Source organism: Falco biarmicus, chromosome 6 (genome assembly GCF_023638135.1).
Source record: "Falco biarmicus isolate bFalBia1 chromosome 6, bFalBia1.pri, whole genome shotgun sequence".
In the NCBI taxonomy this organism is placed as follows: Eukaryota; Metazoa; Chordata; class Aves; order Falconiformes; family Falconidae; genus Falco; species Falco biarmicus.
The window spans coordinates 73,229,514-73,244,752 of NC_079293.1; the positions used below are offsets into that span (position 1 = coordinate 73,229,514).

The 15,239-nt window shown below is 49.0% G+C and overlaps 1 protein-coding gene across 13 annotated transcripts in view; it reads left to right on the forward strand.

Annotated features, from left to right (window-relative positions):
• OTOF (otoferlin) overlaps nucleotides 1-15,239 on the forward strand; it is a 115,821-nt gene that overhangs the window by 14,550 nt on the left and 86,032 nt on the right. For all 13 annotated transcript variants that reach the window (XM_056342235.1, XM_056342238.1, XM_056342237.1 and 10 more), the window contains exon 3: nucleotides 5,282-5,370. In XM_056342235.1, the coding sequence (XP_056198210.1) occupies nucleotides 5,282-5,370 (89 nt within the window). The remainder of the gene's footprint in view (nucleotides 1-5,281; nucleotides 5,371-15,239) is intronic.

A 15,239-nucleotide genomic window follows, 5' to 3' on the forward strand; every position in this document is an offset into this window, starting at 1 on the left:
GCATGCCACATCTGGGGAGCACCTTAGGGTTGGGGGTGCATCCTGGTGCTGCTGGTTTTTAGCAGCTTGGTGGAAGGCAGCTCGGAAGGCAGGTGCCCTGCAGGCACTGCATCCCTCACCACTGATTTTCTCCATGGCATGTCATGGTTTGTGCTCACTCCCCAGCCCACATTCCCTGCCTCACAGCGTTTCCCTTCAGCCCAGGCACTCGGAATTGATGAGAGCAAGTATTCCCGCAGGGTGTGTTATAAATTAACAGAGAAAACTTCAGCTCCAAAACATTTGCCCTCTTCCATCGCTTGCATGAAGGGCACAAGGGTGCTGAGAGAAGAAAAACCTGCTTGCAAAGGGCCAGGCTGTGCCAGTGGGGCACGGCTCCTGGGTGAGCTGCCTCAGTGCCAGTGGGAGCAGCAGGAGTTTGCAGGGGGGTGATGCCTGCCTTGGCAGAGCCTGTGCTAGATGCTAAAGCAGGGTGCCCATCTCCAGTCTTTGTTCTGGAGGTGCATGGTCTGGGCTGGGACATGGCTTTGCCACTCTGTGTTGCAGTGGTGAGTGCTGGCTTCAGCCCGAGGACAATTCCCTTTGTCTGTCTCCACAGGCAGTGAGGAATTATATCCAAAAAGCTGAATGAAATCTAAATAGCCAAATGAAAGAGTTTAGGTAGCACCTTAGCTTGGTGAGAGGACACAGGGTGAAGGCTGGGGAGCTGAAGCCCATAAATTCAAAGCAGAATGGTGGTGCAGGTGTTTATCACTGCAGGCAATCAGCTGCGGAAACCACTTACCTGAAAATGTAATTAAATGTTGTTGCTTGAATTCTGGGATGGTTTTTACTTTTCCTTTTTCCCTGTTAAAAATATGTTGTGACTGAGCTACAAGGCATATCTGTGTTTGATTGAGGAGTCTTTGACTGAAACACGAAAACCTGTGGATTGGGTTAAGAGGTCAGGCTGTGAGACTGTAATAATGCTTTCCAGGCTTAAAAGATAATAATAATAATAATTAAAAAAATCTGTCTTAGGAAGGAAAGCGTATCACTTAGTTCTTTTGAGCTGGTGGTTTGGGTTTTGGGTTTTTTTTTAATTTTTTTTTCATCTGCTGAGGCTGAAATGGCTGTAACTGGGAGAGAGAAGCACAAAGGCTTGCACTTTCATTTTGCAGCTGGGCTGGCTTGCCACCATCAGACCTCCACCCACAAGGTACTAGAGGTGGTCTGGCTGCTCCAGATCAACCACCTGCCTCTCCAGAATACTCAAAATCAAAGGATGCTCAGAGAAGCTGACAGCAGCCTCGGGGGGAGCAATGCCTAGGGATTCACTAGTGCACAGAACAGTGTGTTTGTAAAATGAAGGGGCAGGAGGAGGGGAAATAAGTTTGTAATGCTCATGGCTGGGTGCCACCAGTCGATTTGAGTGGTTTTCCATGCACTAAGATAAAACCAAGAGGAGACTTGACCTGTTAATGTTTTTTTGGGGGGATTTTGGACAGCTTCCAGAGCAGGGTGCCCTTCTTTAATCTGAGGAATGTAGTCATGGATAGATAGTCTTGTCCAGAAAGGATAGAAAGAGTGTATGACCCCCTCCCAAAGGTGAGCCATGGCTTGATTTGTACCCAGGACATGCCAGAGTTTCTCTAGTGATGGAGATTGCAGACAAGGGGTGTGGATTTAGGTGGTTAACCTGTAAGCACCTAAGTCAAGGTGGAGGAATCCTAACCCTCATTTTTAAGCTCCAAACCGAGAGCAGCTGCATTCTGTCCTGAACAATTTAGCCAAATTCAGGGGATCTGCAGCAGAATTCAGCTCTGAGCCCCAAGAAACCAGGGGCCACACCATGAAGGGAAGACTCCTGACAGCGGAAAATGGTAACTTGTACTGCATGCCCCAGGATTTTAGGCAAAAATCCAAGTGCTTTAACCATACTGCATTAGTGGCCCTAGACAGGCGGGTCCCTCTTGAGCTGGAAGTGTGCAAGCAAGTGTGCAAGGAGACCTCCCACGATGATACAGCATGTTGCAGAGCACAGCAGATGGAAGCATGCTCCTCCATGCCGTGCATCGCTGGCCGGCCGCCCCTGGGGTTTACTGCAGCAGCAGCGGATGTGCTACGGCACGAACATCCCCGGGCGAGCTTCTTGGTGTGGAAAGCTGTCAGCAAGGCTGTTTAGTGGAATCCTGGGAGCCTCTCTAGGCCACCACACTTTTCAAGTGACCTTATGTGTTATTTTGCTTCCTGACAAACCTCTAACAGAGGGGAGGCATACCTACACAACAAGCAGAGAATGGTATTTCCAAGGAAGGAAAAAAAACCACCAGGACCTGTCTGTGTCTAGGAACAGAGTTTGCTGGGGCTTCAGGATGTGTTTCTGGAGTTCTTTAAACTCTTTTCTGTGTGTGAGCGAAAAGAGGCCATGACCAGCATGGTTTATTCTTTTATGGAGAGCATAGAATCACAGAATCATTTAGGTTGGAAAAGACCTCTGAGGTCATTGAGTTCAGCCATTAACACAGCACTGCCAAGCCCACCACTAACCCATGTCCATAAGCGCTGTGGCAGCAGAGGTTTGGGTTTGTGTTGTACTGGCCAAGGCTCAGGAGAGATGGATCAAAGCTGGGGCTCTGCTGAGGTGGTGGGGACACATAAACACCACATATCAGGAAGGACCAGGAAGATCCAGGCAGAAATCACGTCCCTTGCACTTGAGCTTTCTGTCTCTGTCTCAGAAACAACCAGAAGTCCTGTTCCTGGAAGAGCAGCTTATCCCAAAGTAAAGCATCCCCACTGAAACTACAGGTAATAGATGGGACCAGTTTAACATCCAGCACATTGTGAGAGGTTGATGGGCTGCTACTGTGCTCATGACACGGTGGACTCTGTCATGATCTGTCCCCTTCACCAGCATTGTCTGAGGACCATGGTGGGGAGGACAAGCTGTGGGCAGGATCACCGGCCTGATGAATCTCCACCTGCACACACTGCAGAGCCCTGAACGGTAAGGACATGACAACTTCTCAGGACAGAGAGGAATGGAGGTGGCAAGAGGGAACAGGCAGCTCAAAATTAATCTTGGGACTGCTGGTTGCATTTATCAACCATTAGGAGCATCGAAGCAGTGGGGAGGAGTGAGCAGGCAGCAGTGCACATGCTGTAAGGGGAAGGGCTGTTACATGCCCATGATGAAGAGCCCAGAGTAAATCTGGCTGCAGAATGAGAAGTGAGGCTGGACTGTATGAAAAATGATACCACTGTCATGGGGCCATTTCTAGTTTTCTTTTCTGTTTTAGGAATTTTTTCATTTGCTTCCTTAAGTCACAGCAGAAAATGTAAAAGGGGCAAAAAATAGCTTAAACCCGGGTGTTGGCGTATTTCTGCAGAGTCACTAATTTCTTCCTGTGAAGTTGCTTGATAAGCACTTTCCTTTCAAGACTTTGAGTGCAGCGCTGCTGCTCCTGTAAGTGATGCAGGGCTCAACCCCGCTGCCTCTGCATCTGGGATGTTTCATTCCCATCCCATCTGGTGCACCAAGAGCCGCTTGGCAAAGGGGTGTGCTTGGCTTTTGGAGGTCGCAAGAAACCTGTGACTTAGAAAACTGAAGGCAGTTCAAGTGGTTTAGCTTGGCAGGCTGATTTCTTGCGTCGGGAAGTAAAAAAAAAACACAATTGAAGGTGATTTCATATATATATACACATACATATAGAAAAATGTATTTATATGTATAAAATCATAGAATGATAGAATCATTTAGGTTGGAAAAGACCTTTGAGATCATCAAGCCCAACCATTAACGCAGGACTGCCAAGTCCACCACTAACCCATGTCCCTAAGCACCACATCTATGTGTTTTTTGAACATTTCCAGGGATATGACCCCACCGTGTCCCTGGACAGCCTGTTCCAGTGCTGGACCACCCTTTCAGTGAAGAAATTTTTCCTAATATACAATCTGAACCTCCCCTGGCACAACTCGAGGCTGTTTCTTCTTGTCCTATTGCTTCTTACCTTGTTAATGTGTGTGTGTATCATAGAATCACAGAATGGTTTGGGTAGGAAGAGACCTTAAAGACCACCCAGTCCCCCCCCCACCACCACCACAGGCAGGGCCCCCTCCCCCCAGCCCAGGCTGCCCCCAGCCCCGTCCAGCCTGGCCTTGAGCCCTGCCAGGGATGGGGCACCCACAGCTGCTCTGGGCAGCCTGGGCCAGCGCCTCGCCGCCCTCACAGGGAAGAATTTCTTCCTCATCTCTCATCTCCATCTCCCCTCTCGCATGTAAAGCCATTCCCCCGTGTGCCATCGCCACCTGCCCTTGCCCAAAGCCCCTCCCCAGCTTTCTTGCCGGCCCCTTTAGGCACTGGCAGGTGCTCTAAGGTCTCCCCGCAGCCTTCTCCTCCCCAGGCTGAGCCACCCCAGCTCTCCCAGCCTGTCCCCACAGCAGAGCTGCTCCAGCCCCTGAGCATCTCCCTGGCCTCCTCTGGCCCCGCTCCAGCAGCTCCGTGTCTCTCCTGTGCTGGGGACCCCAGAGCCGGACGCAGCACTGCAGGGGGGTCTCACCAGAGTGGAGCAGAGGGGCAGAGCCCCCTCACTGACCTGCTGGCTGTGCTGCTCTGCCTGCAGCCCAGGGTACAGTTGGCTTGCTGGGCTGCGAGTGCACATTGCTGGGTCATGATGAGCTTCTTATCAAGCAGCACCCCTAAGTCCTTCTCCTTAGGGCTGCTCTCAATCTATTCTCCATGCAGCCAATATTGGTGCTGGGGATGGCCCTAACCCAGGTGCAGAACCTTGCACTTCATGAGGTTTGCACAGGCCCACCTCTCAAGCCCTCCAAGGTCCCTCTGGATGGCATCCCTCCCCACAGTGCATCGGCTGTACCACACAGCTCGGTGCCATCAGCAAACTGGCACTCGATGAGGGTGCACTCGATCCCATTGTCCGTGTTGCTGACAAAGGTATCAAACAGCACTGGTCCCAGTACAGAACCCTGAGGAATGCCACTCATCACTGGTATATATATGATATGTATATATATATATACACACACCCCCCTTTATACTATGTATATATATATATATATATATATATATATATATATACACTATCTATCTATCTATCAGATATTTGGCACTGAGGTACATTCTTAATGAGAACCCTTTAAAACAGCCCTGCCTGCCTTTTTGCTGGGGAAATGGGGTAGTTAGCTTTTTTCCATGGTCATCTCAGCTCCACCCTTATCACACTGCAGCAGCTCCCCGAAACAAGCCTGACATCCCCCTTTCATCCTTCCTCTGCAGACCTTCCGCTGGCCAGTGGCAAGCAGTATCGATGGGAATGAGATCCTGGAGATCCAGGTGTTCAACTACAGCAAAGTCTTCACCAACAGGTGAGAGCGTGGTCTGTCCTTCACTCCCACTGATCCCCTGTGTCCTCTCCAGTGGGAAAACACAGCTCCTGCTTGAGCTGGAGCCACATTCCTGCTTGGTTTGGAATCTCGAGGGTGAGGAAGATGCTGATGATTGATGTCTGCTGGGAGGGGCAAGGAAGCTCAGATGCAGTGTGTACAGCTCAGTGCGCGAGGCTGCTAACCACCAGCGTCTAGGTGGTAGTCAGCACCAGGGCTATGCCATGGTTTTCCCAAGGTTCTGCTATTTGGCTTTATAAAATTTGCATGTGTTTCAAAGAAACTGAAATCTTTTGGTTAATTATCAAGGTGGAAGTTAAAAGACTTCCCCAGCTTTTTCAAATTCTGCCCGTTTATTTGTCTTACTGTAATTTTTTCTCACGGTTGTCATGTCTTATGTAATCTGCAATGTTACATTTTTTATTATGTGTTATCTGCAATGAACATTTTTTGAGGTTTCTTACAGTCTAGGTTTTGCCACCATGTAAATAATGAACATGAGAGAAGGAAACTTTGTCTGTCCTTCTGTCAGCCTTAGTGTATCTCATGCATTTAGCCATGCTGTCATTGCAAAAATATGGGAGCTTTTCACAAAAACATGACTGGCATATTTAAATTGTCTTATAGAACATTTACACTGACATTAAAGAGGGGAGAGGAAAAAGAGAACTGGGGAAGGGCTTTTGCTTTTGGTTGGATGTTGCACCAAGTTTTGCACTGAAATCCAGTGTGTGCCCCAGCTAGAAGTCAGCAGGGCCCCCTGAACATCTCCCATACGTGTTCATGCAAAACCTTGCTTCAGAGTCAAAAAAATGAGGAGTCAGATAGACAGCACGCAGGGCAGGCATGCTAAATATACATAATTTAAAAAGAAAACCCCCAAACCCAAATGCCAAAAAACCTGCAAACAAAACAAAAAAGCCTGCCGAGCAACAAACAGAAAAAAAATACCTACCTTTGTCTTGCTTTTATGTAGGAGTTTGAGCAGCAAAAGGAGAGTTGAAAAGACTTGCTTTATTCAGTTGCTGTCTGGGAGGAGAAAGGCAAGGAGCCTCCCAAGGGTCCCAGCCCAGGCAGATGAGCTGGGTGGGGAATGGATGGCAGAGACAGGCAGATGAGCGGTCCAGGGCTTGTAGGGAGATCTTGGCTCAGCCACAGGAGCCATACGTAGTACAAGTCACTTTGAGTTGTGTTCAGACCACCTCCTATGGGCACCTGCATTGAGGTGGTGCAGTTGTGGTGGTCACTAAGTTCATGACTGATGGGCACGTGGAAAAGGAGATCTGAATCATTTCTGCAGCCCTGACCTGTCCCAGGGTCTGTGTGAGAAGGGAATTCTCAGGGGTTGTGGGCAGCCGACAGGCGGTGGGAGACCGAGATGGAAAGATGCTAGACCTGGAGGTCCACCTCCTCCCCCAGCCAGTGTCAGCTCCAGCCTCTGGAACCTGCTCTTCATGTTGCATCCATGACAGCAGCAGTTTTTCCTTGGCTGGATGCTCCTTCAGTGCTTTCCTTCACTTTCTACTCCCCTGCTGTGAGCAAGCAGCGAGTATACTGTCCTGCATTTGCACAGGCTTAGTGCAGCCAGCAGCTGGACGACTGGATGGAGCATCCTTCAGTTCATGATGGCTCCAAGCTTCCTATCTTCATTACCCAGCAGAAGTGAATAAAACCACGCCAACTGAATCAGATGCTTTTGCCCTAACAAACTGCCCTTCAGGTTTTACCCCATTTGCTTCCTGGACAGTGATCCTGTGTGCTCTGCACACAGAGAAGCAATTCTTTCTGTGTCTTAAAATCTAAAAAAATATCCACTTGAAAGGTGCAATAAAAAGCAGAAAGTGGTGTTTCTGTGTCTGGAAATGAAGAACTGTCGTTCCTCCAGGGAACTGGGAATTGGAAAGGCCAGAGCATCAGGTTGCACTAATTAGAGGCTGAGAAAGTGATCACTCAGGTAATTCCTTCCACTTTCAAGGTGACCAATGTCTCTTAGAATTTTTCAAATGCCCAACACAAAATAAATATCCAGCTAGTTCAGCCAAATTGCTTTAAAGTGCATTTTTCCATTGGTGCGCTGCACAGCAAAGACGTTGGGTGTATCAGCCAGCCAAGAGCCACTTCTACTTCCCAGATGATACTCTGTTTTATCATTTTAATCACTGTGGGCGTTTTCCTCAGTTTGCCTTTGATTTGTGAGGGCCTAGGCTGCCACAGAAGAGCAGCCTTACCTTTGATGCTGATGGTGCGGAGGAGCAGGCTGCAGCCATGTTCCAGTTACTGCCTGCTGTGACCTCAGCCAGCTCAACTGATGCTTGCATGCTGCAGCCTCACCTTTAACACAGCATTGTGGAACCGTTTCAGTTGGAAAAGACCTTTAAGATCATGGAGTCCAACCGTTAACCCAGCACTGCCAAGCCCACCACTAACCCATGTCCCTAAGCGCCACATCTACATGTCTTTTAAATCCCTCCCAGGGATGGTGACTCCACTGCCTCCCTGGGCAGCCTGTCCCAGTGCTGGACACCCTTTTGGTGAAGAAATTTTTCCTAATATCCAACCTAAACCTCCCCTGGCACAACTTGAAGCCATTTCTTCTTGTCCTGTCCCTCATTACAGGCAGCTGTAGGGAGCGATCAGGTGCCCCCTGAGCCCCCTCCTCTCCAGGCTGAACCTCCCCAGCCCCCCCCATCAGACTGGTGCCCCAGCCCCTGCCCCAGCCCCCTGCCTGGCTCTAGGCATGCTCCGGCCCCTCAAGGTCCCTCTTGGAAACTGAACCAAGGATTCAGGGTCCAGCCTCAGCAGTGCTGAGTGTGGGGGGATAATCACTGCCCTGGTCCTGCTGGCCAGCGCCATTAACTTTATTCCTCACCATTAAGGGATGGCCAGATCTTCAGCGAACAGGAATCTGGTTCCAGTGCCCCATGAGAATTGGCTTCTTTCACCAATTTAGTCCCCACTCAGTACAAAGAAACCCCCAGATGCTGTGGTTCTTGTCCCAGGGACCCAGGAGCCTGAGCTGAGGCAGCTGGGCTCCCCCATCGTGGTGTCCAGAGCACATGAAGCCAGAGGCTTCTATGCCCATTGCTCGCCAGGTCTTTTCTGCCCTTGAAAGCTCTTGCACATTTGTAGTCAAAGTACTTCTCAGTCTTCTTTTGAAGAAGGCCCTTCTTGGCACCTCTCATTGTGCATTTTTTTTCCCGTCTCAAATCATCTTTGCAGCTCTTTATCCCACTAATGTTCAACTTGCAGCACCCTCCCTCTAAATACAGGCACAGGTGGGATGCATCTACTGCATCTCTGTGGCTCTGCAGAGTGAGGATGTCGCACCTCCCTTCTCCCCATCCCTCCTCCATTCATGCAGTTATGGATTAATGGGTTGGTTGTTCACCGTGCTGGGCTGCTGGTGCACCGTGCTGTCTGGAGCTGTTGCTTTCACGGAAGTCGGCTCTATTTTCTGCCAGCTTGAGGTGCAGATGCTGTTTCTTGGCAGTTTTTGGCACGTGAGTGCCCCTTTTTTGGTTCAGGCACATCCAAGGTCCCCACTGCTCTGCGTGGCTGCCTGCCCTGTCTCCTTGTTGACTGCTCTGTCAATCTTCATATTATTTGAAAATTTCATTGTAAGTTATTTTTACATTCCTTTCACTAATGTGGTAGTTATGAGCTTAATAGCAAAATTGCACCATAGCACTGTCATTCAAAGATGATTCTCAGCTGATGTCCTATTTTTAGAGTTTGTCTCCATTAATCTGCTCTTTTTAGTGTGAGGCACTGATAGCAGGCAGCGTTAAACCAAACATTCTGTAGGAACCTGCTCCTTTCATGCAGTTACCAAACAAACCGACTCCAAAGAAACAAACCAAGCTTGTTTTGACAGGCTCTATCTCCTCATAAACCTACCTTGCATGTCTTTGATTACACTCCAATTAATAATTGCTTATTCATTGAATCTTGTACAGGCTTTCCTATTTTTTTCCCTAGGATGGCTGCCGGTTTAGCCAGGCTGTCTTTGTTCACCCTGTATGAACTCTTTGCTGTGCTGGGATTTCTCTATTATTCTAACTTCATTAAAAATTTATATTGGTGCATCAGAAGCTGCTGGTTCTTTTGTGATGATTACCCACAAACTACCCCTGGCCTGCAACAACGAACAGAAATATTTACCCAGCATGTGCACCTGCTTTGCATCATTACAGGCTGGAGCAAGAGCTGCTGCTCCTGTTTCTGGGGTGCATTTGCCTTGAAATCATAGAATCATAGATCACAAAATGGTTTGGGTGGGAAGGGACCTTTAAAGGCCATCTAGTCCGACGCCCCCACCACAGGCAGGGACCCCTCCCCCCAGCCCAGGCTGCCCCCAGCCCCGTCCAGCCTGGCCTTGAGCACTGCCAGGGATGGGGCACCCACAGCTGCTCTGGGCAGCCTGGGCCAGCGCCTCGCCGCCCTCAGTGTAAACAATTGCTTCCTTGTATCTAGTCTGACTGTTCCTTCTTTTAGTTTAAAACTATCAGCCCTTGTCCTGTCGCTACAGGCTCTAATAAAAAGTCTGTCCTCATCTTTCTTACAAGCCCCCTTTAAGTTTCAAAATGTGGAGCTTGGTCTCCCCAGCAGCCAGACACCCGTTAGGGTCTCCTCTCACTGTTGTGGAGATCAGCTGCCCAGGGCAGTGGCGGAGTATCCAGCATCTCCCTGTAGAAGTTTTCCGGAGTTAATTACCCGTTCCGTCTTTCTCTGCTAAATTAAAAAGCCCTTCAGTTAGAAACAGTTTCCTCACGCTGGCATTTACAGACAGCAGTAAAATGAACCCCAGAGTGTGTCTGTGGCAGTGTTCAGCTGGTCCCTCAGCAATTCAGAGACACAGCACAGTGTGCTCTCCTTGCTGCCCATCTTTGGTCTGAGACACCAGAAGCAACCCAGCTCTGCAGCCTGTCCCAGGAAAGGAGCCGGAATCAGAGCGCTCCATCAGCAAACACCAAGCAAGACATTGCCCCTGGTTTTGCCTTGACAGCAGTGGGAAGCAGAATCCCAAAACAGGGCTTCACCTCCTCTCACAGCAGTAGAGGTGTCCATGGGGAGCTAGGGCTCAGATCAGGTGCCCTTTGAGTATCCACTTTTGGAAGGACCCGTGTCTCCTGTAAATCCAAAGTTGTATCTACCATCCCTGTGTTTGTCTCAGACGTCCCAGGACATCTGCACGGCAGCAGGTACTCGTGTTTACATGATGGAGATGGACCACCAGTGCCTGGAGAGGGGTCTGGGAGAGCCAGAGGCAGCAAGGCATGCCCTGCCCCAGGGCAATGGGTGCTGGGCACAGGGAACTGAGAACTTCAGCTATGGCTGAAGGGTGGGCTGAAGTTCCCTGAAGCAGAAGACAACCAGGAGCCCAAAGGAGGCAATGACAGGAGAGCCCTATTCCAACCCTATAAGCTTCCTGGTAGTAGAGGAAGGAATATGTTTCAAATCTGAGCATCAGTGGTAGGAATAAACCTGCAGAATAGACTACTCCGAGTCATAAAGGGATTATCGAGGGATTTCTGTTCAGACTCACAGCATTTCTCCTGCTGGCTAAGAAATGTTTACACCAGGATATTAGTGCCAAGGCACAGGCAATGAACTTGGCCCCATCCTGGCCCCAGGCAGTTGGTGCTGAGCACCTCCCTCAAGAAAATGCAGGGAATCTGTGGCAGAAAACAAAAACTAAAGCCCAGGGTCACAAGCTAGTGCTGTAACTACAGCCCATCCTTCCTGCACAGAAACAAGTTATAGGAAGAGGAAAGACAGACATAAATCTTGGAGAGGAGGGAGAGGAGTAGGGAGAAGTAGAGCCTCAGCACTGGGGTTTGGAAAGGTGAGCCATGATCTCTGTGAATAATTCACATGCAGCTGATTAATGCTTTTTATCAAAGCCCCAGATAAAGGCACGACACCTGATGCAGATCCACCCTGAATAATGGAGGTGACCAGTGCTGAGACGTGGCTGCGTGGCTCATTGAGTTGCTTTTATTTCTTGCCTCAGTGGCCATCAGCATGCAGCTAATTATCTGGTAAGATAATCCTTTCCTGGCCCCAGCCAAGCGCCTCAGCCTCCTTTCAGCAGCTGACTGCATGCTGACTTCTCGAGGAGTTCTGGGCTCCAGTGGGTCTCGGCTCTGGGATGGTGGCTGTCCCTGGTAGCCGTTCCCCAGGGTGCTGTGTCTGAGCGTCCAGAGAAAGGGGCTGAGCATGGACGTGGGAAGAGAGTTCATGAGGACAGCTCAAATGGGCCAGACCAGCAGTGCCACCAGCCCAGAAACCTACCTCCACACCCTGAGCAGGTAGAGCATCCCCAGGCTGGGAAACTCTCCCCTCCAGCCAAGACCCATCCAAACCACCCCAGGGCTGTCCCAGGGCAGGTGGGTGAAAGGCAGTGCCACATCCTGCCTGTGGCTAATTTACTAGTGTAGATGCAGACTGAAAATGCTCCAGACAAGAGAAGGACCAATAATCATGGGTCCTATATACCCATCCTGAAGACATGAGATGCCTCCTCTGATGCCATGTAATGCATCCTGGAAGGCAGATGGTGAAGCCAAGTAACTGCTGCATGGTGGGACGAGCTGGGTAGAAATACCGAGATCTTGCTGAAACTCAGATCATCTCTGTCCTTTGCCTTCTAGTCCCCATGGGGAGATGTGCAAAATACTTTCAAGATGGGTGAAAATTTGTAGCATGTGGTCTGATGGTGAAGGGCCCTGGGAGAGGACATATGCAGGAGACGGGTGTGTGATGTGGGGCCCCAGACGTGGGTTTGAGCGTGTCTGAGCAGAAGAAGACACACATATGAGTGATGTGGGGTGGAGGAAACATATACACAGGAGAGGGCAGAGATGCAAGAAGGAAGTGGAGGCAGCAGCCAGGGCAGCATGCTGTGCTGGTGAAACCTCATTGAGAATGGCTGTGTGGTCAGTGGCCACAGAGCATCATCCCTGAGGCAGGAGGTTGGGTCCCTGCTGCCGTTCCTATTCCCGACCTGCTGGGACAGCCTGGGCAAGCCTTTTCCTAGCCACATCTTTTCCTTGGGCATAAACCAAGGATAATACTAGTCAACGACCACAGCCCTTAAGGATGAGAAACACTGCACAAACCCAAAAACTTCAAGGTGGTTTGTTCTTCTCCATGTCACTGTTTTCCTCACCAGGGCAAGAAGCCGTAACATGATCTGGCCAAAGGCTGAAAGCCACTTTACAAACCCGTTGGCTCCCCGCTGGCCCAATGGGTGATGCAGGGGTGGGGGCACAGATAACATCCCTCTGCAGAAACACGATACCCACTGGGAAGGGGCAGGAGCTGGCTCTCCTTACCTGACAGAGACACAAAGAGGCTAATACCAAAGGCTTTTAATACAGCACCATGCTCTGGCAGGATAAAAATAGAGCTTTGTTTTGTCCTTTGTACTCCGGCTTCTCCAGCAATTAAGATCTTTGCAGAATTCAAGTCTTTTGTATGAAACTGTCTCCACCTTTCAGAAAGCAGAATATAATCCACTGTGGAACTGCTATAGAAAGAGTATAATGGAAAAAATTATGAATGCTGATGCATTAGGTTTCCTCTCTTGTCTTTGTCTTGATTGCCCTCCCCGCCCAGAGCAGCACTTGGAGAGCAGGCACTGGGCAAGCAGGACATTGTAAGAGCTACATTTTGCAAATCAGAAAGTGCCATGAGAGTTTCCTTGAGACAGTGCTTGGACTTCAGCTGGGCAAGCCTTTTGGCTGCCCGGCTTGCTTAAACATTGCAGAGGTCTGAGCTGCAGACCTTGAAGCATTGTCAGTGATATGGGAGATTAATTTCTCCCTAGTTTCTTCCCTTTCAGTGTGGAAGATCCCAGGGATACCCTGAGGTATCACACCCAGGTTCTCTATCTGACTCACCAGACCACCAGATGAGTGGTGCCTCAGGTGCACACATCAAGATGTTATTTTTTTCTAGAGAATTGCTGAAAGGCAGAAAACAATTAAATCTCAAATACAACTGAGTATGCTTGTAACCCAGACAAAATATTCACATAAGATCACTGCACACTGGTCTCATGCTTGGTTTGCTTTTGTCTTGGTCCAAAAGAATTTTTTTAGAGTTCCTTTCTAATTTCACCGGAAGACAAAATAAAAAAAAAATCATAATGGGAGGATCTGACAGCATTTGGGGGCCACCTGCACAATTTAGTTGTTGGTGGTTTTTTGTTATTTTTGTATGTGTTTTGGATCCTCAAACTTTATTACATGAAGTCCAGACTGCATATGTGTCTTGGAGGGGAACTTACACCTGTCTTAGCAGCTGGGAGCAATCCAGGAACCTTGAATATCTAAACATCATAGAACCAAGTTCTCCTAATAATCCTTTTAGTGCTGGCTTGAAAGTTGCTCTCCAGTGCTGTTATGGGCTGTCTTTCAACAAACTGTTGGTTGCAAGAGTCTTTGGTTTTGTGTTATTGGCTGTGCAGGAGCCAGAGGGATCCAATAAAACAGATAAAAGCTCTGGAACAGCTTTTATATGAGGAACTATAAATTAAACTAACCCTCTTCAATTCAACAGAGAACATAATGAATAGCCACAAGGTTAAACTGGGGAGGATGCAGCTACTTATCATCTGTGTCAGTAGAAAAACTTGGAAGACAAGAAAATGAAGACAGCGGGAGGGAGGCTCGGGGTGCAGTGGGTCTTCAGATGATGCTGGGTGGGCTGTGGCAAGCCGCACTACGAGACCTGGTAGATACTGAAAGTTTACAGGTTCAAAACTGAATTTGTCATCTTCATGGACGAAAAATCAGCGTGAGTTTATTGAACACAAAGACACCCCCTCTGGCCCCAGTAGTGCCAAGGTGGACACCATACGTAGTCCAGAAGAGTCATACTCTGGACGGCAAGGTCTGATGAAGTGTGGTCCTTCATGATGTATCAGGGTAATCATTACAAATGAATTTATAGAATTATAGAATCATTTATCTTGGAAAAGACCTTTAAGATCATCAAGTCCAACTGTTAACCCAGCACTGCCAAGGCCACCATTAACCCGTGCTCCTAAATTTGTCCACCTGAGAGCCCAAGTCCCCCATCCTCCTGATCCATGGGCTGCACTCTTTCTTTTCAAGTTTTTTCTTAAACCAGCACTGATTTTCATCTCCATTTTCCATTGCACTTCCTGAGTTGTGGGATTATTCACCTTAGAAGGAGGTCCTACTCCAACTTCTCCTCTAGGTGATGCAAAATGGATATGGTGGGGACCAGTCCAGTGAGCACGGTCTCCTCTCACATACCCTTCCACAAAGTAGGGCGAGTGGCAAATGCTCCAGACCATGAGGTCTATAAAGCCCAGCTTAGCTTCCTAGTCCTAAGGACTGGTGCCTGTGGTACACCTACAGCTGCCCAGTCCACAGGCAGATGTGTCATCTACCTGAAACCTTCCTCTTCCACAAAACCCGTTGCAATGGGATCACTGCAGCAAGTAAGTCTGAAGTCTCATTAAGACTTTCTAGCATCAGCTTCCACGGAAGGTAAAAGATAGATGAACAGGGTGTGCTTCGTTATGACCTGGGAGGACTGATGTCACCAGGGGCAGGAACCTGGAAAGGCAAAAGTTTCCATACCGTGTCAGAGACACAAGCTAATCAGCTGAGATGTCTACAGAGGTATCAGCTCAGCCTTTCTGCGAGTGATACCATGTTATACAACTTGTCCAGTTTTGCAGGCAAGGCTGGCACGTGAAAAAAGAGCTGAAATGCTGAGCCCTGTGGAGAAGGGAAGCCACTGATACAGAGATGAGCAGAATCCAGACTTCCCTGGAGGAGCTGCAGATCATCGTGGCTCACCCAAGAGCCACA